This window comes from Hemiscyllium ocellatum, chromosome 23, assembly GCF_020745735.1.
Source record: "Hemiscyllium ocellatum isolate sHemOce1 chromosome 23, sHemOce1.pat.X.cur, whole genome shotgun sequence".
Lineage (NCBI taxonomy): Eukaryota > Metazoa > Chordata > Chondrichthyes > Orectolobiformes > Hemiscylliidae > Hemiscyllium > Hemiscyllium ocellatum.
The window spans coordinates 46,772,153-46,798,886 of NC_083423.1; the positions used below are offsets into that span (position 1 = coordinate 46,772,153).

The 26,734-nt window shown below is 43.1% G+C and overlaps 1 protein-coding gene across 3 annotated transcripts in view; it reads left to right on the forward strand.

Annotated features, from left to right (window-relative positions):
• The window catches only part of ptpro (protein tyrosine phosphatase receptor type O), an 80,748-nt gene that overhangs the window by 27,217 nt on the left and 26,797 nt on the right, over positions 1-26,734 (forward strand). For 2 of the 3 annotated variants that reach the window (XM_060843204.1, XM_060843205.1), the window contains exons 7-12: positions 1,833-1,984; positions 7,718-7,838; positions 11,625-11,758; positions 21,822-21,957; positions 24,458-24,578; positions 24,675-24,767. In XM_060843204.1, the coding sequence (XP_060699187.1) occupies positions 1,833-1,984; positions 7,718-7,838; positions 11,625-11,758; positions 21,822-21,957; positions 24,458-24,578; positions 24,675-24,767 (757 nt within the window). The remainder of the gene's footprint in view (positions 1-1,832; positions 1,985-7,717; positions 7,839-11,624; positions 11,759-21,821; positions 21,958-24,457; positions 24,579-24,674; positions 24,768-26,734) is intronic. The other variant, XM_060843206.1, reaches the window with a different exon arrangement.

Here is a 26,734-nt window from a genome sequence, read left to right on the forward strand (position 1 = left end):
AGAGATGTTTCCCTGACGTGCATTAAATACATGAAATGGTTGCTGAGAAAGAACAAGGCATTGAATGTTCCACTGGATGTGATGGGAACTTGGACCCTCGATAAACTCCAGACCAAACTCATTCCCCATTGGTTGTCTCAGCTCCAGCCACTTAATTTCTGTCGGGTTACTAATTGGCTGGAAGAGATGCCCCTCAGTCACTTCCAGGGGAGAGGTCCTGTCTCAGAGACCTGCCTGTTAGCCAACTAATTTGTTGGTAGCTTTCCGATGCCAAGAGCATCAGTGATAGATGGTGACCACTGCTATGGCTGTAAGGAGTCCCAGAAGCAAGAGAGTTATGCTGGAGCCGGACAGTGAGCTAAGTCTAGGGTCACACCAGACTGGCAGTCCAGCACGTGTGGCAAATAGGGTGGGGACTATTGTGGGAGGGGTAATGTGAATGGGAGGGGGAAGGGGCAGTCACCAATGGACACAGAGACACCCACTTCCAGATGCCCATCCACTAGTCAATGAGGTTTCACCAGGCATGTCAGACACTTTGCACTGGCCTACCCCCAACACAGGGGGAGGCTTCTAAGTAACCACTTAATGGCTGCTTAAGGCCCTCAATTGGCTCACCGTGGGGTTGGGTAGGCAGATGGGGCACAGTTGGCATATTGCTCAATCTTCCATCAACCCCCTACCCAACCTGCCCACCTTCCTCCCCACCACGATTACCACCACCTGATAACCAGGAGGCCATAAAGTTCAACTCATAAACCCAAAGAGCAGCTGCCTTCAGATTCTGCTGCTAACACAGTCCCACAATCTTATTGCAAACACAAACTAGACACAAACATTTGGTATTGAAAAGCTTGTCACCGCAGGGTTTGGGGTATCAATCTGCACATGCAGTCTAACATTTCCAGATATTTCGCAGTAAGTCTTAATTGGATAAAAACTGGATGTTCACATTGGATCAAGTGAATCTAAAATTTGTACCTGTGTAGAGTTCAGCAATGCATCTTGTGGACAATTGACGATTAACAGGAAACAGGTTCTTGATTTCCACTACTGACAACACAGTTGCCAGAAAATGCCAGCAGCTTTACAGAGTATGACGATGAACATTGACTGTTTTGTTACAATCATAAACATGGACCATTGTGTTTGCATTTCTATCAAAAAGTATACATAAGAATATGAAGGTCTGTGCAGATGTTTACCAAGATCCCATCTTAATGAGCATTTTAGTTTGAATTTAGCAGAATTCTAAATGTGGTAATGTAAGTTAGGATTAATGCAGCAAGCTGTCCACACATTGGGTTAAAGCTTCCAAGGTTGCTCCAAACTTAATCAAATTTGACACTGAAATACATTGGATCAAAGCTTTGTTTGAAATGATAAATTTTAAGGAGTGTGTTAAAGGAGTAAAATGTTATTCCAGAGCTTGTTGCCTTGGCAGCTGGAGATGCAGCCAATGGTAGAGCAATAACAACTGGAGATGTGCAGGACATGCAGAGATGGTTCAATGTTTTGGAGGTTATTGAGATTGGGAGGGAAAATATCTCGGAGGGATTTGAAAATGAGCATCAATATTTTAAATCAAGGAGTCACTTAACTGTGTATCTAGATTAGGTCTGTGAATAGAGATGTCTTGTGGCACACAGACTGGGTGCCAAGTGGGGCCCTAAGAAACAGAGGATTGGATGATCTCACCTTTATAAGGAGTAAAAGATAGTAAAGCAGTGTTGGACTAGTAAAGTCTCTGGATGACATGTGTGAATAATAATCCATTAATCTGTTCACATTTACTTTTCTAAAGTGTTGTGTTTGCTTTGCCTTTTGAATAGCACCACTAGCTCCGAAGATTACTTGGCTGGAGTATTCTAAGAACCTACTCTCTATTAGCTGGACCTACGGGGACGTTACAACTGAAGCATCCAATTCAACCTTACCTTATTGGCTTGTTGTAGCAGTTGGACGAAGAATTATTAAAAAGAGTGTAAGTATATTCTTTTATGCTTGTTCTAATGTGCGGGTAAAGCAAAGTGAATGTAACTCTTTAAAGAACCTCCCATCTAAAACAATTGGAATGTCATTCCTCCTTTTGCCATGTGATGGATCAGTTAGGTAGCAGAGCTCAGATTTTCCTACAGATGACATAATATGAGGAAATATTTCTCAGTTCACATCTTAGAGTCAGGAACAAAACTTAAAGGCAAGTGCAGACAGACACAAACATTGAATGAATACTGTGATATTACAACTCTGTTGGTAGAGGTGCATGAACAATCATAACCCACTAGACTACGGGTTAATTTGTTTCTTTTTATTTGTTATCGGGAACAAAAAAACACAGATTTTTAACATGTTTCTTCAATAAACTCAAAATTAACTTCTTTATTCATACAAACTTTTTATTTGTACAAGCCACATAACTAAGTAGCAACAAAGCTATATTCAGAATTAAACTTATATCCCTTAATTCAAAACAGATACATTCACACACGCCGGGATAATAAAACTCTACCGAGATGCTGTGGTACTTGTAAAGAAAGAAAATTGGGGAAAAAAACCTAAAGAAACCAAGGCTTCATGTTCAATTAAAAAATGATTTTCTGAAAAAAAACTTCTCTTAGTCTGTTGACTTTCTGTCATCAAGATTTCAATGCTAACAGTCATGGACTTGGTAAGATGTTCAAATCAGATTTCCAGTCAAATGAGAATTAGTTAGAGATCCTGATTTTTAATTTTACCAGTCTGTTCAGGCAAGAAGTTAGCTAAACAAAACTCATACTTTGGAGAACAGCTACTTTGTAGCTGTTCTAGTGTTATTAAGAAGAGTCAGAGACCATCCTTCACAGCTTGGAGATGTTTCTTCTGATGCCTAAGACTGTTGCTAGACAACCTTCAACACATGGTCCCCTTCCACCAGTATATCTTGTAAGTAAAGTTTTGCTTCTCCAAAACTACTTGACATTTCAACTGGAGACAGTTTTTGACCTTGCTTTCTCCCTGACCAGTGAGTCTCACTAAACTCCTAGATATGGACAAAAGAAAAACACATGACAAGATACGGTGGCACTGATGGGATCCACCTAGAAAGGCACGGCAGGTCAAGATCAACAGTTGGAAAAGAGAAAGAAATTTTCAAATAACATTTTTCTGTTGAAGAGGTCATCACTGTAGCAGTCAGAAGAGCCATCTAACCAAATGGCTGGTTTAAGGAAAAAAATTTCTGAACCAAAAACACCTATCGAGAAACCATTCAAATTCTATGACTCAATCGCTGGGCTGTGTTCACAACTCTCTGTAGCAAATACTGTAAATACAAGTAATCTAACCAATCCTTTGACGATGCTTTGATGTGGAGGTGTTGGTCTGGGATGGACAAAGTTAAAAATCAGACAACACCAGTACAACGCGTTTATTAGGAAGAGCAAGCTTTTGGAGCGCAGCTTCATCACAACCTCGTGTTGTGTGAGTTTGAACTTTGATCATGCTTGTAACTGTTAATCAATGTTGATGACAGGGGAGAAAACTTGAGGAGGGAGTGTTCTCATATCGAGCTTTCAGACCCTGGAGCAACCTTGCAACTATGTATGGAACTGCTCAGAAGGTTTAGCCAGCATGGTGCGGCAGAGTTCAGTTAGGGTGAAACTAGAGGCACATTTTGAGCAGTAAGGAGCAACAGTGGCGTCTGCAACAAAAGACAGTCACACAATGCCCACCAATGCAGAGGTGCAGTCCCAGAGACAGGGAAGGTCAGAGGATGGCACAGAGGATTGCCAATACTGACCAAGCTGGTTAGGTCCTAAAGGACACTGCTGCTAAACTGGATCTGTGGCAAGTAGTAACGGAACCAACAAAAGGGCAAAATGTACTTGGCCTCTTCCTCACCAACCTACATATTCCAGTTGTCTCTGTTTATGGCAATATCGATAAGAGTAACCACCGCACAGTGCTTGTGGAAACAAAATCCTGCCTTCACATGGAGAATAACCACCATCGCAGTGTGTAGCACTATCACCGTGGTAAATGGGCAGACTCCGAACTATCTGTGAGGTTCTGTGACCATCAACAGCAGTTGAATCATGGCCTAATACACAATGCTGAAAATGTGTTGCTGGTTAAAGCACAGCAGGTTAGGCAGCATCCAAGGAATAGGAAATTCGACGTTTCGGGCCAGAGCCCTTCATCAGGAATTCAAGGAACAGGAAATTCGACATTTCGGGCCAGAGCCCCTGATGAAGGGCTCTGGCCCAAAATGTCGAATTTCCTGTTCCTAGGATGCTGCCTAACCTGCTGTGCTTTAACCAGCAACACATTTTCAGCTCTGATCTCCAGCATCTGCAGACCTCACTTTTTACTCTAATACACAATGTGCAACCTCATGGCCTGGCATATCCCCCGCTCAAGCCAGAGGGTCAAGCCCTCCTGCAGTCCGAAATGAAGAATGCAGGAGGGCTTGAACAGTACCAGGCATAATTAAAACAGAGATGACTACCTGGAGAAGTTACAATCCAGGACTACTTACATGTCAACCAGTGGAAGCAGCAAGTGATAAACGAGGCTAAGTGATCCTATGGCCAATGGATCACAATTAAGCCGTGTAATCTGTGCCATCCATTCATGAAGGATGGTAGACAAGTAAACAACTAAAAAAGAATTTGCTCCACAAATATCCCCATTCTAAGTGATAGGGGAGCCCAGCTCAGCAGTGCAAAAGACAAGATCGATGTTAATGTAGACCTGCAGAGTGGATGATCCATCTTGGTCTCCACCAGAGAACCCCAGTGTGACAGATGCTGGTTTTCAAGCAATTCATTTCACTCCATTACATGTCAAGAAACATGTGAACCATGGACTGTCAATGGGAACTGGCCTTGTGAAAGGCAGAGAGGGGTTGGGAGGGGGAGATGTTCTTGATTGTAGGGTATATTTGTAGTTGGAGGAAGTGTTTGATGATAATGCACCAGATGTGGAGACTGGTGGGGTGATAGGTGCGTAGAAAGGGTGTTGGGTTTAGAGCAGTGGAACGGGGAATGGAGGTGGTGCAGTGGAGGGTTGTCTGGATGATGGAGGGAGGAAAAGTACATTGTTCAAAATAGTTGAACATCTGGGGTGCTCACGACTGGAATGTCTCCTCATCCGAGCAGATGCAGTGGAGGTGGTGGAGTTAGGAGAATGGGATGGAGCACTTGCAGGAGACTGGGTGGGTGGAGGTGTAGTCCAGGTAGTTATGGGAGCCTGTTGGTTTGTAGTAGTTGTTTGTCTGGAGACTGTTGCCAGAAATGGAAATGGTGAGGTCAAGAAAGGGGAGGGGGTGTTCAAGATGGACCAAGTGAATTTGAGGGCGGGGTGGAAGTTGTGGGCGAAGTTGATGAACTGCTCCAGTTCAGCCTGGGTGCAGAACGCTGCAATGATGCAGCCATTGATATAACGGCAGAAGAGTTGTGGCACAGTGTACCTACTGTGAAGAGGGACTGTTCAATATAACAGGAGGGCTGTTGTCGGCTGCAAAGGGACTTAGATATGATGCAGAGCTGGGCTGAGGAGTGGCAGATGGAGTTCAACCCTGCCAAGTGTGAGGTTGTCCATTTTGGAAGAACAAATAAGAATGCGGAATACAGGGTTAACGGTAGGGTTCTTAGTCAGGTGGAGGAACAGAGGGATCTTGGGGTCTATGTACATAGATCTTTGAAAGTTGCCACTCAGGTGAATAGAGCTTGTAAGAAGGCCTATGGTGTATTAGCGTTCATTAGCAGAGGGATTGAATTCAAGAGTCGTGAAGTGATGTTGCAGCTGTACAGGACTTTGGTTAGGCCACATTTGGAGTACTGTGTGCAGTTCTGGTCGCCTCACTTTAGGAAAGATGTGGAAGCTTTGGAGAGGGTGCAGAGAAGATTTACCAGGATGTTGCCTGGAATGGAGAATAGGTCATATGAGGATAGGTTGAGAGTTCTCGGCCTTTTCTCGTTGGAACGGCAAAGGATGAGGGGTGTCTTGATAGAGGTTTATAAGATGATCAGAGGAATATATAGAGTAGACAGTCAGAAACTTTTTCCCCGGGTACAACAGAGTGTTACAAGGGGACATAAATTTAAGGTGAAGGGTGGAAGGTATAGGGGAAATGTCAGGGGTGGGTTCTTTACCCAGAGAGTGGTGGGGGCATGGAATGCGCTGCCCGTGGGAGTGGTAGAGTCAGAATCATTGGTGACCTTTAAGCGACAATTGGATAGGTACATGGATGGGTGCTTAATCTAGGATAGATGTTCAGCACAACATCGTGGGCCGAAGGGCCTGTTCTGTGCTGTATTGTTCTATGTTCTATCTATGTTCTATAACTGACAAAGTGGCAGGTCTTGAATGCAACATTCAAGAGGCACTTAGATGGTTACATGAATAGGGAGGGAATAGAAGAATATGGACCGAACAAGGGCAGCAGGTTTGCTTTTTATTTTAGTTAGGCCATGATTGTCAGCACAGACTTAGAGGGCCAAAGGGCCTCTTGCTGTACTCTACTTCTCTTGTGTTCTTTTTCTTTGTTCTTTATCAGTCTATTCTCGATCACCAACATTATCATTGAAGGGGCTGTCAACATGTGCTTAGCAGTAACCTGTTCATTGATGTTTAGTTTGGGCTCTGCCAGGGCCACTCAGCTCCTGACCTCATTCCAACCATGGTCCAAACATGAACGAGAAAGCTGAACAGCAGAGTTGAGGTGAGAGTGACATCAAGGCAGTGTCTGACTGAGTTTGACAACGAGGATCCCGAGTGAGGGTGCATGCTTTTATTGTGGTGGGTTTGAGTGGAGCCATGAAAAGTGAATGGTTTGGAGATGGTTTATAGAGCACGATGTTGGAGGGGAATGGGGAAGTTGGCAACATCATGGCATTAATTGAGACTCCCGAATTTTGTCAATCTGGGCTCCACTGCAGAAGAAACCAGATTTCTAGAATTTAGGTGGGCCCTGACCAGTTCAATGGGAAATGCTTATTCCAAAGTTTTGAAGAAAAGGTGAAGATGCAGTGAAGTCAAAAGACTGAGCATTCTTTGAGAAGTAGATGACAATTGTGCTTATTAAAGAGAATGGGACATGACATAGAATGGGGGCAGGGTGATGGAAAGTGAAATCACTGAGCAAGTTACAAGTTGCGGGAGATTGGGGTTGATGAGAGTTGGGATGAGAAGGAATCAAGGGAAGAGGTATATGTTCCAGGATTCTGATGTGTTTGAAGATGATTGGGAGCAAGACCATTGAGTGTGAACTGTGAGAAGTTGATTAAGTAGATGGGTAATAGGAAGGACTGGGAATGATAGATGTGAATGTCCAGAGTTACAGTTTACAAAGTGTTAGATAATCATCTGCAGGATTGAATTAAAGAATTTAGCACCATCCAGAGACCAATTTAATATCGTAGGAAAGAGAAGGGATGATTGAAACTCAATTTTGAGAAAGCATAGATATTACATGTCTTGCACCTCCCGTGTCTCTATCCACCAAGTTATCTACCTTCTTTCAATTCAAGTTTATTAAAATGTTTAAACAACCCAAACTATCAAATGACTCATCCCTGGAGCCTAGTCACAACTCCCACTGGCCTCAGAGCCATCTCATTCCTTTCACAGTCACAAGATCAATGTGAGGCTCCAGGGAGGTTGGGACGACAGGACTTTGCCGCTTGGTAATTTGGAGGTTCTGTATCTAATAGCAATCTATTGCTCCATACAGGTGCCTCACAGCACAATGACAACTCTGCTTCGATTGCCTCCTGGAGACATCTATAACCTAACTGTGGTAGCCTACACAGAAGGGAGCAGCAACTCCTCTGCACCGCGTGTCATCCAACTCCGTAAGTAGCTCATTTCCATTTACCAACCGAGTAGAAGGTGTCTTGAAGGCATTATTCTCATAATCCTGATGTAATGTTTGACTGCAGTAACGTTGCTTCATTGTTTAACAAGTGTACAATGTTTGTAAACCATAAAAGCTTAACCCAGCCATGTCACGGCGTAGCTGGAATAAGGAATGTGTGTGGATTCCACAGGATCTAAAGCCTCCCTTGATCAAAATGATCAAATCCATGCAATGTCCAAAACAAATTTAGTGAGGGATTTTAAGTTGAGCTCTGTTTCACAGACTGTGTAAAGCCAGGGACAAATCCGACACAAACTAAAGTTTGTAAAATAGAAAATTATCTGTTATCCTCAGAATATGAATGAGTCAATAGATATGATAAAGCAGTTTTGGTTTTGGTGTATGGAGGAGTTCCAGTTTATTACACTCCATCTGTGGAATTTGATTCAAGTCTGACTAATAAACTAGAGTGGAGACTGCTCCTGATTTGGACCATTTTTTGTGTGGTTCATGTAAAGTTATTCTAAAGTTGGAAAAGAGGCAGAGATACTGACCATCAGTCACTTAGATTCCTTCTCATCCCAACTCTCATCAACCCCAATCTCCCGCAATTTGTAGTGTGTCAGAGCCAGGCCAGGTCAGGAAATCTGGTTGTTAAGTTAAATTAAGGTGAATGCACCAGGGCCATTTGCTTGGCTCTGATACTGAACTAACCAAATGGGCCATTGTTCCTGCTTGATGACCACAGCGTTACCGGCCAGGGATGGTAACTCAATAAGAGGTTCTCATGTAGGCAGAGGCTATAGTCCTCTGGCACCAAGCTGACAGGGGCCTGGTGTATTGCATTAGCGCAGGACTGCTGTTTGGTGGAAGTGCTGGAAATGGAAGGCAATGGTAAAGGGAAGAAGGAGAGTAGATGGCAATGAAAGTGGAGGGTGGGAATAATGACAGTTTGAGGAGAAAGGAACAAATTATGGCAAGAAAGGAAATGAGAATGAAACAGAGGGTAGGAGTAACACCTTGGTTTTAGAGTAGGAGAACAGAGGATGCAAATATGAACTTCGAGATATAGCAAACCTCTGTGTGTGTGTAAAGTTGGGGGCAGGAGTGGAAGAAGAGCATCAATTTAATGTGGTTTAGGGGTGGGAGAAAATGACAAATTCCACTTAGGAGTGCTGGAGCAACGGATAATTCTATAAGAATGCAAAGCGTGGAGTCCAGGGTGTTTGATAACTAAGACTAGAAGAATCAGACTGGGACAGTGTGAAGGGGGTGTGGTGGATATGTGAGAGTGAATGTTGATGTATCCATGTAGAATAATGGGCTAGTATATTAAAATCCAAATGTTACTTTCGCTTTCCTCTTTTATGTTTATGATAAGATCTAATAGGTATTGACTAGTGCTTGCTTCAGCCAGAATGAATCATTTAATGATGGATTTAAAACTATTTCTGGACAGTTTAGCTCTGGAAAAATCTCAAATCACCCCATTTTCCACCAGTACATCAGCACTTATGTGTCTTCAGCCCTTCATGTATCACAGTTGCTTTATTCTCCAGCGTTAGTAACGGCATATTGAGTATACCAACATCTTAAGATGCAAAGCCCCTGTATGATACTTGTTCTGACATGTTAGGGCTATTCTTCAGTTGTCAGCTTCTTTGCCTGTAAAGCTGATGTGCGTGATTGGTATGACCACGGATTTTCCATGTGGCAGATACATTCCCAATGCTTTACGCCAGGACCTGGTTTTGGGCCATTTGTTTGGTTTAAGAGCCAACTCAATGGAAGAGCATCAAAACAATTAAGATTCTGGGCATCTGGAATTTTAACGTACAACTGCAGGATGTGTAAAATGGTGCCTGAAGTTGCAGGAAGGAAAAGAGGTGACGCCCAGTAAAGAAGATCTCAGCATTTCTTTAGAATTGTAATGTTACAGAGATCTCTTCAAGAAGGCAAAGAGGAGGCAGCAGAAAGGGTTTGGCGATGGATGCTGCTGAGCTGATTCAATCAGGCTCCAATGAGTGGGTCAGGATAGCACAGACAACCTAACCATACGATGACAGGAGATCACTAGGCAGGGGTAGCTACAGGGCAGAGATGGGTACTGCAGATGCTGGAGATTAGAGTCAAGATTAGAGTGGTACTTGAAAAGCACAGCAGGTCAGGCAGCATCCGAGGAGCAGGAAAGTTGACGTTTCGGGAAAAAGCTCTTCATTAGGATTAGCTACAGCGGCAGCAGCCAAAATGTGAAAATATTCAAGATATCAGACTTACTGTCTTGCTCATGGCTTTGTAAAACAGGACATTTAATTGATGTAATAGAAATGAAAGACTTGATCAAAATTGATACCAAACATCCATTTTAGTAAATCTCAGATGTTTAAAAATGAGTAATGTAAAACAAAGAACTGCAGATGCTGGAGACCTGAAACAAAAACAGATATAGCTGGCGAAACCCATGTGATGAAGGGTCAATCAACCCGAAACATTAACTCTGCTTTTTCCCGCAGACGCTGCCAGACCGGGTTTCGCCAGCAATTTCTGTACTTTTGTTAAAAATGAGGAAGTTTGGATTAATTAAGGAAAGTTAAATGGATTACTTTTGCCCAGAGAATAGTAAAGTTGTCAAATTGTTACGGTGACATTAATCATGAAATGCATTGAAACAAACAGAATAAACAGATGCTTGAAACAATTAGCCAGATTTCTGGATAGAAAAATAATTGATTCAATGTGTATCCTTCCTGAAACATATACATGCCCTCATCCCCCAGCAGGTACGTGTTCTGTTAGGTGTGGGATTGAATTATTTTCCTAGACACCAAACCTCACTGACTTTGAACTGAATGGTTTGCTAGGGTAGTTAATACTCAACTACACAGGTAGAGCAGAACAGGTAAGGATGGCAGATTTCCCCCATGAAAGGACATTTGAGAATGAGGTTTTTTTTGCAACAATTGTAAGAGTATTTTTTAAAAATTCCCTATTTACTAATAAAATTTAAATTTCACCAATGGTGGAACTTGAACTCTCACATGGGCATAAAGCATTAGCCTGAGCCTTTGGATATATAATCCTGCGACATTTGCACCAAGCAACTCCCCCTGCCCCCAAATCTGAAACGGACTGTCTTTAAATTCACATAAAATATTGGCCTAATTCAGACCTGTTTAAAGGTGTTTGTGCCCCTGAATACGTTGGTACGCGTACAATGTTGTAAAGATAAGATATATGCAGAGATTGGCACTTTCTAAAATGCATAACGGATACTCACTTCTTGGATAAGAATGTGGCTGCATCACTGGTTTTATTTTACAGCAGTCTTTCACATATTTGTTCATAAATTGCCAAACGTGTACCTAAATTCCTCAATTGCTTTCTCTCCTTTCCCCAGTTTGTAGTCTCCACTTGCTGTATGCAGTGGCTCAGAGCTCTTGACGGGGCACCTTCACAACAACCACTAGGAGGTGTGCAAGAGCAGCCTAAGCTCCGTTCCACCAGAGTCTCTGTCTTCTCCATGGAAAACCACTTCACCCTGCCAATGGATGCCATTTAAAGAAATGTTTATATTTTGAAGAGAAATTCAATCCTGTTAGTATAGTGAGAACAGGAGAGGCAGATATTCATTTTACTTCTGAAGTCCAGGCAATAGGCCAAGCTGGGGAAAGATTTATCTCTGCTCATTATAAATACCAGGGTCAAAATTTACCAGTCTGGTTCTTTAAGTCGCAGAGTGCTCTAATCCATTTTGGTTTTGTGATTCACTGTTTGTTCACAGAACCTGCTTCTCCCAAGTCACTCTTCGCTGTCAACAAAACGCAGACATCGGTGACGCTCCTGTGGGTAGAGGAAGGAGTCATTGATCATTATGAGGTCACGTGCAAACAGGTTGGAGCAAGAGGTGAAGGAAAGGTTGGTCGCCAGCTCTCTTCACTTTTTCAGAATCAGATTCTGTCACTAATTAGATCATGGTTGGAGCTATGGAGATCAGTTAGAAAAGGCCAACTGTCCAGGTCGAAAAGGGTGGCGCTGGAACAGCACAGCATGTCAGGCAACATCTGAAGAACAGGAGAGTTGACATTTTGGGAAAAAAATCTCCATCCCCCTGACTTTCCCCTCACCTGAGGATGAACGATCAGCCCTCGGTAAAGGTCTCACCTTCATCCCCCAGGTCACGCATTCCATATACGTTGTTACCTGTGATCTTTCACATGTTTCAGAACCACAGGGGTGATTCAACTGGTTTTTGTATCAAAACCAGGGGGTGCAGCGCTCATGCTCGATTTTGTCAGCAGTAAATGCCCTTGTTTATTTTATAAGGTGTTTTGGAAAGCTTATGATTTGAGCGTGGGCTGCGGGGACTTCCTGGAGTTTGGATGCAGAAGTTTGGCTAGTTCCAAGCATTATCCTGAGGAATGCATTGTGGAAATTAGGGGCTGGCGTGGAGGGGCAGTAAAACTGTATAATGTTAGGAATAGGAACCCAATGAGTACACATTCCAGGCAGCAAGTACATGACTCAAGTACAGCACAAGCTGATGTAGAATAAGTAAAACCTGTTTTGAGTTATCACTTGAGTCCCCATATAAATATCCAATTCTTAAAATGATTTATGAATGATTTTTCAACAATTATTTCACTCTGCCTCAACAATGTTGGTAACTAGTGAGGTTTATAAGGATCTTGCTCATCTTGCAATCTGTCAAGAAAGTTGCTACGATTCCCCAGTACTGATGTTTACCCATCAGTGTCCATAGGGGAGATTTGCAAGTGTTTTTGCCTCCAATAGGTGTTTATCCACATTACGTGGGAATCATTGGGGATATTGTGTGACTTTTGTGGGGAAAGTCTGCATTTTATTTGAATTTACCTTGGTGTGTCTGTTTGAGCGCTAATGAGCAAGCCTAGTGTTGCAAACAATCTTTAATATTTGTACTTGTTTCCTCTCTGTTACACCATAGCTTTGCTACTTGGGCAGTGAGCACCTTCCTGGTGATAGCCCCTGATTTGTCCACTGCTCATCACCTTCTCTTAGTCTCCTACCGCATTAGTCTATCTTTCTTCGTTATTTCCCATTGTAGTGTCCTGTTCAGAAAGTTTGATTCATTCCTCCTTAGCAATAAGGATATTTATTTTAAATAAGAGAAATTTAAGAAATAAATGTCCCTGTATAATTAGCTGATGGTAATTTTAAACTCTTCCCTACTCCCTGGCATTTCCTTTGAAAACTTCAAATTGGAAAAGACTGCAACATTTTGCTTGATAACGCTGTGAGTTTTGCCAAATCTGTACAGTCAGAAATGTAGCTCAGATTGAGTGTTAACAGTGCTAATGGCACAAAGATTTACATCGCTGAAACAAGATATCTGGAGGTTTATTGCAGTTTGGAGGATTACAAAGATCACAATTTGCTAATATCAAAAAGAAACGTTTGGGGAAAGGTGCCCTTGGTGAACTATTGGGGCACCACAGAGCTCAGAAGGGCTCAGGTTTCTTCACTTTAATGAAGATCAGCACCACACTGTAGGCAGAAACAGTTGCTGTAAAGCCACGACTGTGAGGGAATGAAACTGGTGTTATCTTATTTCGCTGTATTGCATGCTAAGGGAATGCTTTAGGGAATGTTTTAACAAAAATAGTTATGACTTTCTTTCAAAGGAGGAGCCCTTGAGAGTGTGTCGGGAATCACCTTTGTGAGTCTTGGCTCAGGTGGAGCACTCACAGCTGTCAGTCAGATGTTATGAGTTCAGGCCCTACTCTAGAGAATCTCGATTAGCATATCATGATGTACCAAGGGAATACTGCACTGCCTCACATGCTATCTTGTGTATGACATGAAAGAAAATGATCTGGTGATTGTTACATTGCTGTTTTTTGGACATTGCAATTTATGAATTGGCTGTTGGGTTTCATTACAAACGAATTTCAGAGACGGTTGGAGCATGGATGACGAAATGTGAACCAAGCCTGAATTGAGTAACTATCATCTTGGAGGGTTCCCTGTCACCTGTAAGCCTGTCAAGAACAGTTCACTTGGTTTCTCTGTCACTCACTTGTCCAGTTTTATTCCTCTGAAGTAACCATTAATTATGGAAATATAATGCTCCTGATTACTGTGTCAGAAGTCACGTAGAACTTCTTAAGGGCTAGATGCTTGTGGTAATTAAACAGTTCCTGTCAAAATCCATAGAGGTACACAATGTTTGCACAAAAATTGTGTGTATTTACTTTTTCCTGAATCTGGAACTCTTAATATCAGTGATGAATCAAAAGTTGAATGAAGACATGGATTACTGAGGGCACACTGCATTGTTGGAAGTTTCATTATCACACTCCAATGCTCTATTTGGATTTATTGGGTGAGCGTAAAGGATCTGAGATTGTTATAAAGAAGAGTAGGTGATCTCTCCATGATGAGAGTCAGGACTCCAGAAGCTGGAGAACAGAGTCGAGAGTGTGGTGCTGGGAAAGCACAGCAGGTCAGGCAGCATCTGAGGAGCATAAGAATCAACGTTTCAAGCATAAGCCCTTCATCGGGGGTAGAGAGATAAATGGGAGGTGAGTGGGGCTGGGAGGAAGATAGCTGAGAGTGCAATAGGTAGATGAAGGTGGGGCTAATGGTGATAGGTCAGAGAGGAGGGTGGACCAGATAGGTGGGAAGGAAGATGGACCAGTAAGAAACGTCATGAGGCCAGGTTAGAAGATTTGGGATAAGGTGGGGGGTGGGCACAGGGATGGGAGAAATGAGGAAACACGTGAAGTCCACATTAATCCCATGTGGTTGGAGGGTCCCAAGGTGGAAGATGAGATATTCCTCCTCCAAGATCTCTCCAAGGTGTTTCGGCAAATATTTCGCCCTGGACCAACAATGCTATAACAAGTTATCTTGGCATTATCACATTGCTGTTTGTGGAATATTTTGCTTTACTTGGAGCAGTGAAAATTAATTGTTGACAGACAAATTTGAATTTTGAGCCTTATCAAAATCTTTGACAAGATTCCAAAATAAAAATTCTACTTTCTAATCTTGCACACACTCACAGCATGCATCAGAATTCTCGTGGCCAGTGAGAAATTCTGCACTTGTCCTCAGAGAGCTACAATAGTCCAAATGCTTTATAAATAGTGCTGGTTGGCAGTACATTCACTGACAGTATGAATAAATCATATCAGCATTCTGGTAAATCAAGTGCAGCGAAGCAATAATTATTTTCAAACTAAGATTTGCAATAGCTATAGCAAACCCTTACATAGATACTGTCTTATCACTGAGATTTATGTAATACTGAATCAAATTGTGCTAGTTTGCCAATGAAATTACAACATTACTCAACTAGTATGGCATCTTCATTATTGTACTGTGCATATTTGATGTCTGTTTTTAGATTCTCTTATTCAGAGAATTCTGGAAACATAACTGTTCAGTAAGTATTGATATGGAATGTACTACATATATCATATTATTTCCACTAATTAACCATCGATTATCAATGCCAGTAATGGTCAGTTCATGGAGGTCATCATTGTGTGTAATAACTTGATACCTGTGCTCCTGGACAAGAACAATGCAGAAGGAGGAGGTGGGTCAGCAGTTCTCCATGCTCATATGTTTGAGGACTTTCGATTTGTGGTCTGAGTGATTTGGTAGCTTGGTTGGCTGGGCATGGAAATTAGCCATCAGAAACTTGAAAGGCAATGAATTATGCCCAGAGGTTAGTAGACTCAGGTCTATCCCTCTCTATGTTCCTGCTGTTTAAACAACTGAGAGATCCAAGTGTCTGATTACCATCCCATTGAGGAGGTGCTGTTCCAATTAAATTGCTGACCACATTAAATATCATTTTGGTGATGGGATTAATGCAGGTGGAAACAATGTGCTGGGGAGGCATATAGAAACATAGTCTGGTTATATTTGTGTCTGGCAGTCCTTGGAGAGGGAGCACATAATGTCCATCAATGCTTTCGATGCCTTTTGAGAGAGGTGGGCACCATGGGGGATACGGTGTTTTATTTCCCCATCAAACTCCATTTTGATTTATCCCCTTCTCCCTACCCCTCACCTCACTTGTGATGGTTATAGAAGTTTAGAAAATCATGAGAAGCATTGATAGGGTAAATAGACAAGGCCTTTTACCTGGGGTTGGGGAGTCCAGAACTAGAGGGCGTAGGTTTAGGGTGAGAGGGAAAAGATTCAAAAGGGACCTAAGAGGCAACTTGTTCACTCAGCGGGTGGTGTGTGTTTGGAATGAGCTGCCAGAGGAAGTGGTGCGGGCTGGGATAATTACAACATTTAAAAAGCATCGGGATGGGTATATAAATAGGAAGCGTTTAGAGTGATATGGGCCAAGTGCTGGTAAATGGGACTAGGTGAATTTAAGCAATCTAGTTGGCATGGATGAGTTGGACTGAAGGGTCTGTTTCCGTGCTGTATATCTCTACAACTATATGACTCCATCAAAGAGAACAGTACCTGCCTTTGCACCCTGAGTACAGAGGGATTGCTGTTTTAAAGCCCTCAGTCAACACCAGCCAAAAATAGCAGAGCTAAAATACCAAAGGCTGTTATTGAAAAAAAACTGGCTTTGAAAAATATCTTTTTGAATAAAATCATATCAGGAGCACAGCCACAAAATTCTTGAGTTTCAAATCCGTATTCTCTCAACTGCTGGCCCAGAACTTGGCTGCATACTCACAGACCCCAGGAAGTTGTGAGCTCCTCCCCATTGGTAGAGTCATACAGCATGGAAACAGACCCTTTGGTCCAATCTGTCCATCCCAAACTAAACAAGTCCCACCTGCCTGCTCCTGGCCCATATCCCTTCAAGCCTTTCCTATTCATGTACCTCGCCAAATACTTTTTAAACATAGTAACTGTATCCACGTCCACCACTTCCTGAGGATGTTCATTCCACACACGAACCACCCTCTGTGTAAAAGATTTGCCCCTCATGTCTTCTTAAATCCCACACCTCTCTTTTTAAAATGTGCCCCCTCATCTTGAAGTCCCCCATCCTGGGGAAAATACAATTGTTATTAATTCTACCTACACCCCTCATTATTTTATAAACTTCTATCAGGTTGTCTCTCAACCTCCTGTGCTCCAGTAAAAAAAGTCCCAGTCTATCCAGAGTTATTTTTAATAACTCAAACCTTCCATACCGTGGGCGGCACGGTGGCACAGTGGTTAGCACTGCTGCCTCACAGCGCCTGAGACCCGGGTTCATTTCCCGACTCAGGCGACTGTGTGGAGTTTGCACGTTCTCCCCGTGTCTGCGTGGGTTTCCTTTGGGTGCTCCGGTTTCCTCCCACAGTCCAAAGATGTGCGGGTCAGGTGAATTGGCCATGCTAAATTGCCCGTAGTGTTAGGTAAGGGGTAAATGTAGGGGTATGGGTGGGTTGCGCTTCGGCGGGTCGGTGTGGACTTGTTGGGCCAAAGGGCCTGTTTCCACACTGTAAGTAATCTAATCTAATCATACCTGGCAACATCCTGATAAATCTCTTCTGGACCCTCTCCAGCTTGATAATCTCCTTCCTGTCACTGGGCGACCAGAACTGGACACAGTATTCCAGAAGAGCCCTCACCAATGTCCTGCCAAACCTCAACATGACTTCCCAACTCCTATACTCAAAGGACTGAGCAATGAAGACAAGTGTGCCAAACGCCTTTTAAACAACCTTGCCTATATGTGATGCAAACTTTCAAGAATTATATAGCTGCACCCCTAGGACCTCTGTCCTACGACACTACCCTGTTAATTGTTTAAACCCTGGCCCTGTTTGCTGTACCAAAATGCAATACTTCGCATTTATGTTTGACTTCCTGTGAGTATGCAGTCAAGTTCTGGGTCAGCAGTCGAGAGAATACGGATTTGAAACTCAAAAATTTTGTGGCTGTGCACTCTGCTGATATGGTTTTATTCAAAAAGATATTTTTCAAAGCCAGTTTTTTTTTTCAATAACAGCCTTCAGTATTTTAGCTCTGCTATTTTTGGCTGGTGTTGTAATCTATGTAAAGTGTGACGTAAATGCTACCTCCTTCTTCTTTTCTGCCTTTATATAACTTTCTGTGCAGTTGCAGTATTTATATTAAGATAAATGATGACAGCACAGGCAACTTCACAGAAGCCAGGAAGATAGCTCTTCATGAAATGTTCTCACGGAGTTAAGGCACAATGAGCAGCCACTTGGGCTGTCAATCTGCATCATCCACAAGAGCTATGGGTAACATGTAGGTAAAATTTATTTAATAATAACCTCTTGTTCTGTATTGTATGGATAAATGAATGAAAGGAACAATCAATGTTACCGGTGTAAATAGCAGTTGGTCTATGGATGAAGTCTTTGACTTGGTTGAATGAGTAAGCCTGGATGATGCTGTGGCAAAAACAACTCCTTCACTGGAGTGCAGTTTAATGGAAGTGACTGGTAGCACTGTGGTAGTGTCGTAAAACCAGGCTCTAGGCATTGTGGCCGACTACAGACATTTAATCATTCTGAAACTGGGCTCAAGAGAAATCCATTTTTGGATCAGTGGTGCTGGAAGAGCACAGCAGTTCAGGCAGCATCCAACGAGCAGCGAAATTGACGTTTCAGGCAAAAGCCCTTCATCAGGAATAAAGGCAGTGAGCTGGAAGCATAGAGAGATAAGCTAGAGGAGGGTGGGGTGGGGAGAAAGTAGCATAGAGTACAATGGGTGAGTGGGGGAGGAGATGAAGGTGATAGGTCAGGGAGGAGAGGGTGGAGTGGATAGGTGGAAAAGGAGCTAGGCAGGTTGGACAGGTCCGGACAAGTCACGGGGACAGTGCTGAGCTGGAAGTTTGAAACTAGGATGAGGTGGGGGAAGGGGAAATGAGGAAACTGTTGAAGTCCACACTGATGCCCTGGGGTTGAAGTGTTCCGAGGCAGAAGATGAGGCATTCTTCCTCCAGGTGTCAGGTGGTGAGGGAGCGGCGGTGAAGGAGCCCCAGGATCTCCATGTCCTCGGCAGAGTGGGAGGGGGAGTTGAAATGTTGGGCCACGGAGTGGTGTGGTTGATTGGTGCGAGTGTCCCGGAGATGTTCCCTAAAGCGCTCTGCTAGGAGGCGCCCAGTCTCCCCAATGTAGACCAGACCACATCGGGAGCAACGGATATAATAAATGATATTAGTGGATGTGCAGGTAAAACTTTGATGAATGTGGAAGGCTCCTTTAGGGCCTTGGATAGAGGTGAGGGAGGAGGTGTGGGCACAGGTTTTACAGTTCCTGCGGTGGCAGGGGAAAATGCCAGGATGGGAGGGTGGGTCATGGAGGGGGCGTGGACCTGACTAGGTAGTCACAGAGGGAACTGTCTTTGCAGAAGGCGGAAAGGGGTGGGGAGGAAAATATATCCCTGGTGGTGGGGTCTTTTTGGAGGTGGCGGAAATGTCGACAGATGATTTGGTTTATGCGAAGGTTGGTAGGGTGGAAGGTGAGTACAGGGGCATTCTGTCCTTGTTACGGTTGGAGGGGTGTGGTCTGAGGGCGGAGGTGCAGGATGTGGACGAGATGCGTTGGAGGGCATCTTTAACCACATGGGAAGGGAAATTGCAGTCTCTAAAGAAGGAGGCCATCTGGTGTGTTCTATGGTGGAACTGGTCCTCCTGGGAGCAGATACGGCGGAGGTGGAGGAATTGGGAATACAGGATGGCATTTTTGCAAGAGATAGGGTGGGAAGAGGTGTAATCCAGGTAGCTGTGAGAGTCGGTGGGTTTGTAAAAAATGTCAGTGTCAAGTCAGTCGTCATTAATGGAGATGGAGTGGTCCAGGAAGGGGAGGGAGGTGTCAGAGATGGTACAGGTAAATTTAAGGTCAGGGTGGAATGTGTTGGTGAAGTTGATGAATTGCTAAACCTCCTCGCGGGAGCACGAGGTGGCGCCAATGCAGTCATCAATGTAGCGGAGGAAGAGGTGGGGAGTGGTGCCGGTGTAGAGAAATCCAGGTCAGATCTTTCCATGGAGATTTACAGTTTGGTTCTTTATGGACTGGCACTAACACTGGTTGTTGTGGAAAGCCTATCAGATGGGCCTTGCCTGCGACTCCAGCCCCACAGTCTGTCTGTCTTCCTCGATGCACTGAAACCAATCTGGGATGAGCAATAAATGCCTGTGTTTCCACAGCCCAACTTTAAGAGCTTTAACAGAAAATAATTTAAAATGTTTCCATTCCATAAGTCAGTTGTAGTGTGTGAATACTATCCGGTTGTCTGTTCCAGGAACTGTGCCTCCTTGTCTTACTCTCACTTTAATTTAATGGAAATTGCTCTTTTCCTTTCCATTGACTGGCTTATATGGCCCAAGCTGATCAAATCATTTTTTCCTCTATGTCTTTCAAGGCTGCAATTTTCTCAGTCATTCCCACTTCCCCAGGCCTTGTGCAGTCAGGGAGCAGCCGTACAGACAAGTTGAAATAGTTCAGTTTAAACTCAACTGTTAAATAGCTGGAGTGCTGGTTTTCAATTACCATTCGTGCTTGATCCATGCTTACAATGTATTTCTGATATCACTGGTGAATAATATACTTTCTGCAAATATTCAACAGGTAATTTATAATACATTGTTGTGGCAGCTAAACCATTCTACTACTTGAATGGTTTGATCCTGTTACAACCTGGATTTTGTTGAAATCTGTCAGTGAACCTTTACCTTTATACATCACCAGCTTTTCTCCCACACCTTTGTCCTACTGTTACCATAAGCAATAAGGTGAATGGCAGTGACCCAGGAGACCTTTTGGTTCATGTGAATCTTTTGAACTGCGAGGAAGAGATTCAGTCTATTGGTGTTTTCATGAAAGCATGGTCAAATCTTGGAACTCGCACTGATAAGGTTCCTATATTTGTTTATGACATTATGCCAGTGTGACTGAAAGCAAGTATTCAAGCTTCAGCAGCATCTACTCACAGCTGGCCGGAACTTGAGAACATCGAAGCCAAGTTAAACGACAATAAATGTTCACTCCGACTAAATGGATGTGAAGTTGCAAAGTATAAAAATAAAAGATGCCGAAGAACTTTTGTGACTGTGAAAACCTCGGGCATCGTGGGCAGGATGTGAGAGCCCGCCAAGATTAGGAACAAATATACTGGCACTGACCAGTGTGCCAGTTCCCCACCGATTTTACTAGTGCCAGGCATTTCACGATGGTGTTTTCAGGGCCTGGCAAGGCTTGCTGCCTAGCTGTCCCACAAGAGGCAGGTGGCCAGTTAGGTTCATTCAGGACCTTGTTATGGAGGGCACTGGGATTTTGTCCTTCTTGGGAGTTGTGTGGGTTGCAGTTTGACTGGCACCAAGTAACAGGCCAGGGTGGGTGGCGTTCATTCTGTCAGAGTTCTGGATAGCACTACAGGCCATCCATTGCTGTATACAGGTCCAGCCAAAGCCCACCCAATGCTGGCATGGCCACCTATTATTCTAAACATTGGTGTGTGTGTGTGTAATTAGAGATTTTTAAAAAGATATTTGTGCACTCTGCTTTATATCTCCATTCTACTGAAACTGCACAATAAAGTTTAGAATATGTGTAACATTCTAATATTTATTAACATTTCCAGATGTGGTGTCTCTTACTTGATTAGGAGAAAGTGAGGACTGCAGATGCTGGAGATCAGAGCTGAAAATGTGTTGCTGGAAAAGCGCAGCAGGTCAGGCAGCATCCGAGGAGCAGGAGAATCGACTTTTCAGGCATAAGCTCTTCATCAGGACCTTCTTACTTGTTTGTTTATTAATTGGAAATGCATCCGCGACATCTTAATTAGCCCCAAATTGATTACATACTGCACAACACTAATCTACATATGCAGTATACCTGGCATGTTATAGAAGATGTAACCAAAGGATTGAATTTGATGGCTGTAGCAATGATGATACTAAAGCTTATGTATTTGTGTAGCTTCTCACACATGCCTGCTCTGCCAGTCTTCCATCATTTGTAAGGTTTAAGTTGCTTTCTCTTCATTTCAGAAAGAAGAGGCCACAGTTTACTCTCCTATTGTTACACTAACCAACCTTGTGCCATCGACCTCCTATAACTGCAGTGTGACCAGTGTCAGTTATGAGCGTTACAGTGCTCCCGTTTTCATCACTGTCTCAACAACAGGTACTTTCATTGTAAACGAAGGTATTCCTTTCATTTAGGAACAGCCTCAAAGGGAGGAATCAGGTTTGGAGTATCAATGGGATACTACTGAGCAACAGTAACTCCTGCAGTTTAAAGTACAATTCCAATTTGAAGGTGGGTTCTCTGTTGCTTGAATGTTGCTCTTTGTGCAGAGTATTCAAGACAAGTGTTTAATACAAGATTGTTAGTGGATAAATGAAGTGCAATAAGGGAGGCAATAGCTTAGTGATGTTTTCGCTGGACGGTTAATCCAGAGACCCAGGTAACATTCTCGGAACCTGGGTTCGGATCCTGCCATGGCAGATGGTGAAATTTGAATTTAATAAAAATATGTGGAATGAAGAATCTAATGATGACCATTGTTGATTGTTGGAAAACCCCATCTGGTTTACTAATACCCTTTAGGAAAGGAACCTGCCATCTTTACCTGGTCTGGCCTCATGTGACTTCAGACCCTCAGCAATGTGGTTGACTCTCAACTGCCTTTTTTTTTACTTGAGATTATAATACAGGAGTAAGGAAGTTATGCTGCAGTTAAACACAGCACTTGTTAGAGCACACTTTGCTTGAAAAAAGTGCATGCAGTTTTACTCTCCAAGTTTAAGGAATGAAATAGAGTAGTGAAAGACTGACTCCTGGGATGAAAGAGTCATCTACAGTAGGGGACTAATATACTGGGACTATAATCTGGAACTTCAAAGAGTGAGAGGTGATCTCTTTGAAACATAAACAAATTTAAAGGACCTTAACAAGGTCGAGACTTAGAGGTTGTTTTCCCTGGCAGAGAAATCAAAAATACCAACAAACGGCCTCAAGGTAAGCTGTCCATCATTTAGGACTGAGATCAGAGAAACGTTTTCACCCAAAGGTTGTGAATCTTTGGAGTTCTGTCCTCTGGAGGATTTCAGGTGCCCCACCATCAGTTATACAGGGTGTACCGCTGTAAACCAGCAGCCTTAGGACTGGATCTTTGTCAGATCAGACTGCAACTCAGGAGGACTGATATTAGGGTTAGCGCAGAAATATTTAAACACATTTAAAAATGCTCTGCCACAGTCTTCAGCCTTTTAAATTCAATTATATTTCCTTGTTGCAAATCATTTTGAAATGATAAACGATCCTCAGTACAGACCCGGAATAAAGAGAAAGTTTCATAGGTGTCAACTGCACCAGAGGGCAATTGTTCCTGTGTGCGTTTTGAAGCTCTTAATTCTTTATACCTCCCACACCCATTTGTGAGAAACAATATCCACCCATTGTTACTGAAGGATCTAACGATTATGATCTGAATTATTCTAAACTGAAAGATGAGCATTTCACTGAAATAAATGTGAGTGCAGACTGAGCATGTGCAACACCCTGACATGACTGAAACAGCATCTTCGCATTATCCTGCTCCTTGTCATGATGAAGCTCACTTGGAAACTAGCTCAAACCAGCCCATTGATAGATCTACACCAGTACGAAAGGATAACCTTTTGGGCAGATGGCCACAGAACACTCCTGGGTTCACCAGTAAACTGGAATGGGAACCACAATGTGGGTGCTACAGAGTGCTGCATTAGGGAGGTACAACCTGGATTTTTGGTGCCTCTGGGAATCAAGGGATGTTGGAAGGAAGTGAGAAAGTGGAGTTGGGGCAGATCAGGCTTGTCTACTCCTGCCATCTTGCGTCCTTATGAATGCAAAAATGTGATGGTTAAATTCCTTTATTCCCCTCAATACTGCCGGATAAGGAGCAAAGCCTAACACAAGGCCTAGCCACTTGCTGACAATTGTTTTGAGAGCAGAATGGCTAAAGCCTGGGATAAGATGAATTATATATCTTCTAGTATCATACAGTTGCTCACTACAAAAGAGAACAGAAGAAACCAAATTGTGGTTAAATGCAAGACAAATGAGAGGAGTACTTTTAGCTTTACTGCAACATGATCCACTTGAGGCTGATGGGGAAATAGAGAAAAGTATGTTGTGTTAACCTCCAGTGAAGGGTCACCACCACCTTTTCAGGGCAACAGCTGCTGGAAGGGGGTCTGCTAGCTCAGCTGGCTGGATGGCTGGTTTGCTGTGCAGATTGGCACCAACAGCATGGGTTCAATTTCTGCACAAGCTCAGGTCATCAGGAAGGACTCTCCTTCTCAGCCTCTCCCCTTGCCTGAAGAATGGTGACCCTCAGGTTAAACCACCACCAGTTATCTCTGTCTAATGAGAGAGCAGCCCGTGGTCTGGTAGGATTATGGCAATTCTCCCCTTTACTGATGGGCAATAATGTCTGCCTTGGGCAGGAAGAAATGTGTATCTTGTTGTTACACAAGTGGAGTGATTTCAGACAGTTCACATCACTGCATAAGTACATTTTTAACAAATATTAAAGTAGTTTCCAAACTTTATGTTCATCAAAGTTGTACTCATGAGGAGCAGAATGTCCTGACCAGTTGTACCAGAAAGGAGTTTCTGATTCATTCTTTTGAACATCTAGTTACAGAAGTGAATTCGAACATGGTGGTTATCTCTGCCCTCGCAATACTGAGTATCCTGCTCATCGGACTGTTACTGATTACACTATTTGTTCTACGACGAAAGCACTTGCAACATGCCAGGTACAGAGTAACTTCCTACGCGCATTCTCTCCTCCAACTATGTTGAGTTACTCACAACCGAGGTCATGTATAAATAATCACATTGCTATCTTACAGGAATTGTGGAGCCGGAATATTTGTCAATTTCGCCACTTTGGAGAGAGATGGGAAGTTGCCATTTAACTGGTATGTTCAGAGTGGAAAGGAGAGGTAAATGATTGGATTGGCAGAGTGACGGGCCTTTTATTTTTGGACGCCTGAAAATCAGTTTTAATTTCCATGTAACTTTTTTTTATCTGAGATGGTTTGAACAGCGGAAGTCATAATCCCAAACGTAACAGAGCAGTCATTGTGAAATGTTCACTGACAAAGTACAGCAAGTAAGAAGTAAACTTCCACCATCTGAAAGGGACATAAAATGTAACTTTGAAGCTTCAGTAGTTGATTTCCAAAGTTTGGAGTATATCCAAATTTCATTTAGTTTCCCCCCAATTTCTGGATTACAAATTTAGGTTCTCAGAAATGTTGTTTCAATAAACACTTTTTAGAGCATCCAGCAAGTAGATCCAGCAAGTAATGCAAAATTTGTGGTGCATATATGCACTATGCTTCATATTGTCTACACTTCCACACAAGAGTCAAGATTGGAGTGGTGCTGGAAAAGCATAGCAGGTCAGGCAGTATCCCAGGAGCAGGAAAATCAATGTTTCGGGCAAAAGCCCTTCATCATTCCTGCCCGAAACGTCGATTTTCCTGCACCTCGGATGCTGCCTGATCTGTTATGCTCTTCCAGCACCACTCTAATCTTGACTCTAATCTCCGGCTTGGAAGTCCTCACATTTGCCCTATGCTTCCACACTAACCAATCAGCAATAATACCATTTTAGGCACATGTTCTTCAATTGTTGCTATTTTCATGTTGGTTTTTAAGAGTTGCAGTGATGTCACCAGGGCAAAATCTCAGCACTCTAGGCAAAAGCAAACACAGAAAGCTGACACCAAGACATTTCTTATACATGGAGGGCATTGCTGGGGTATTAAACAAGTAATTGGCATCTGCCTTACCTTAGGAATTCTACCTAATTCCAAGGGAAAATAAGGTTTGTCCAGCTAATTAGGAAGGCAAATGGCATATTGTCCTGGGAGTGTAAGGAGAAACAAGTGTTGCTCCGATTCTATAGGGCTTTGCTGAAACACGGTAAAATTCCACCCTTCTCGTTAAGCTCTTTTCAAAAGTGCTGGAGAAACTCAGCAAGTCTGGACGTCTAAAGTACACTTGATAAGGTGCCACAAAATCGACTTGCCAACCAAACTTGATGGATATGGAATAAAATGAGAAAGTGGCAGAAGGTGACTGTCAGGAGACAGCAGTGGTGAACAATCGAAGGGAGATGGATTGCGAGGCTCCCTGGAAGTTGGCGCTGGGCTTGAAATCAGAAACTGCTGGAGGAATTCAGCAAGTTCTAAAGAAGACTCATAGCCAATTCCAAGCATTCATTTTGTTTTTCACTGTCAGATGCTGCCAGACCTGCTGAATTTCACCAGCATGGTGGCTCAGTCGTTAGCACTGCTGCCTCACAGCACCAGGGTCCCAGGATCGATTCCAGCCTCGAGTGACTATGTGGAGTTTGCACATTCTCCCCGTGTCTGTGTGGGTTTCCTCCGGGTGCTCTGGTTTCCTCCCACATTACAAAGATGGGCAGGTCAGGTGGATTGGCCATGCTAAATTGTCAGTAGTGTTCAGGGATATGTAGACTAGGGAGATTAGCCATGGGAAATGCAGGGTTATAGTACAGGGTCTGAGTGGGATACACTTCAGAGGGTTGGTGTGAACGCAATGGGCCGAATGGCCTACTTCTACACTGTAGGGATTCTATGATTGAGTTGCTTTGTTTCAGATCTGCAGCATCCACTGTATTTTGGAGTCGTTACTAAGACCACAGCCTTTCTTGATTGATATTAATAACCTAGTCTTGGGTGTACAGAGCACAATTTCAAAAACGGGAACTGTTATGAATAGTGAGGAAGCTAGTGATAGACCTCAGGAGGAGGGTATAGCCAAGTGGTATTATTGCTACCCAGCAGACAAAATTAATGTCCCAGGGACCTGAGTTCATATCCTGCCATGGCAGATAGTGGAAATTGAATCGAATGAAAGTCTGGAATTAAGACTCTAA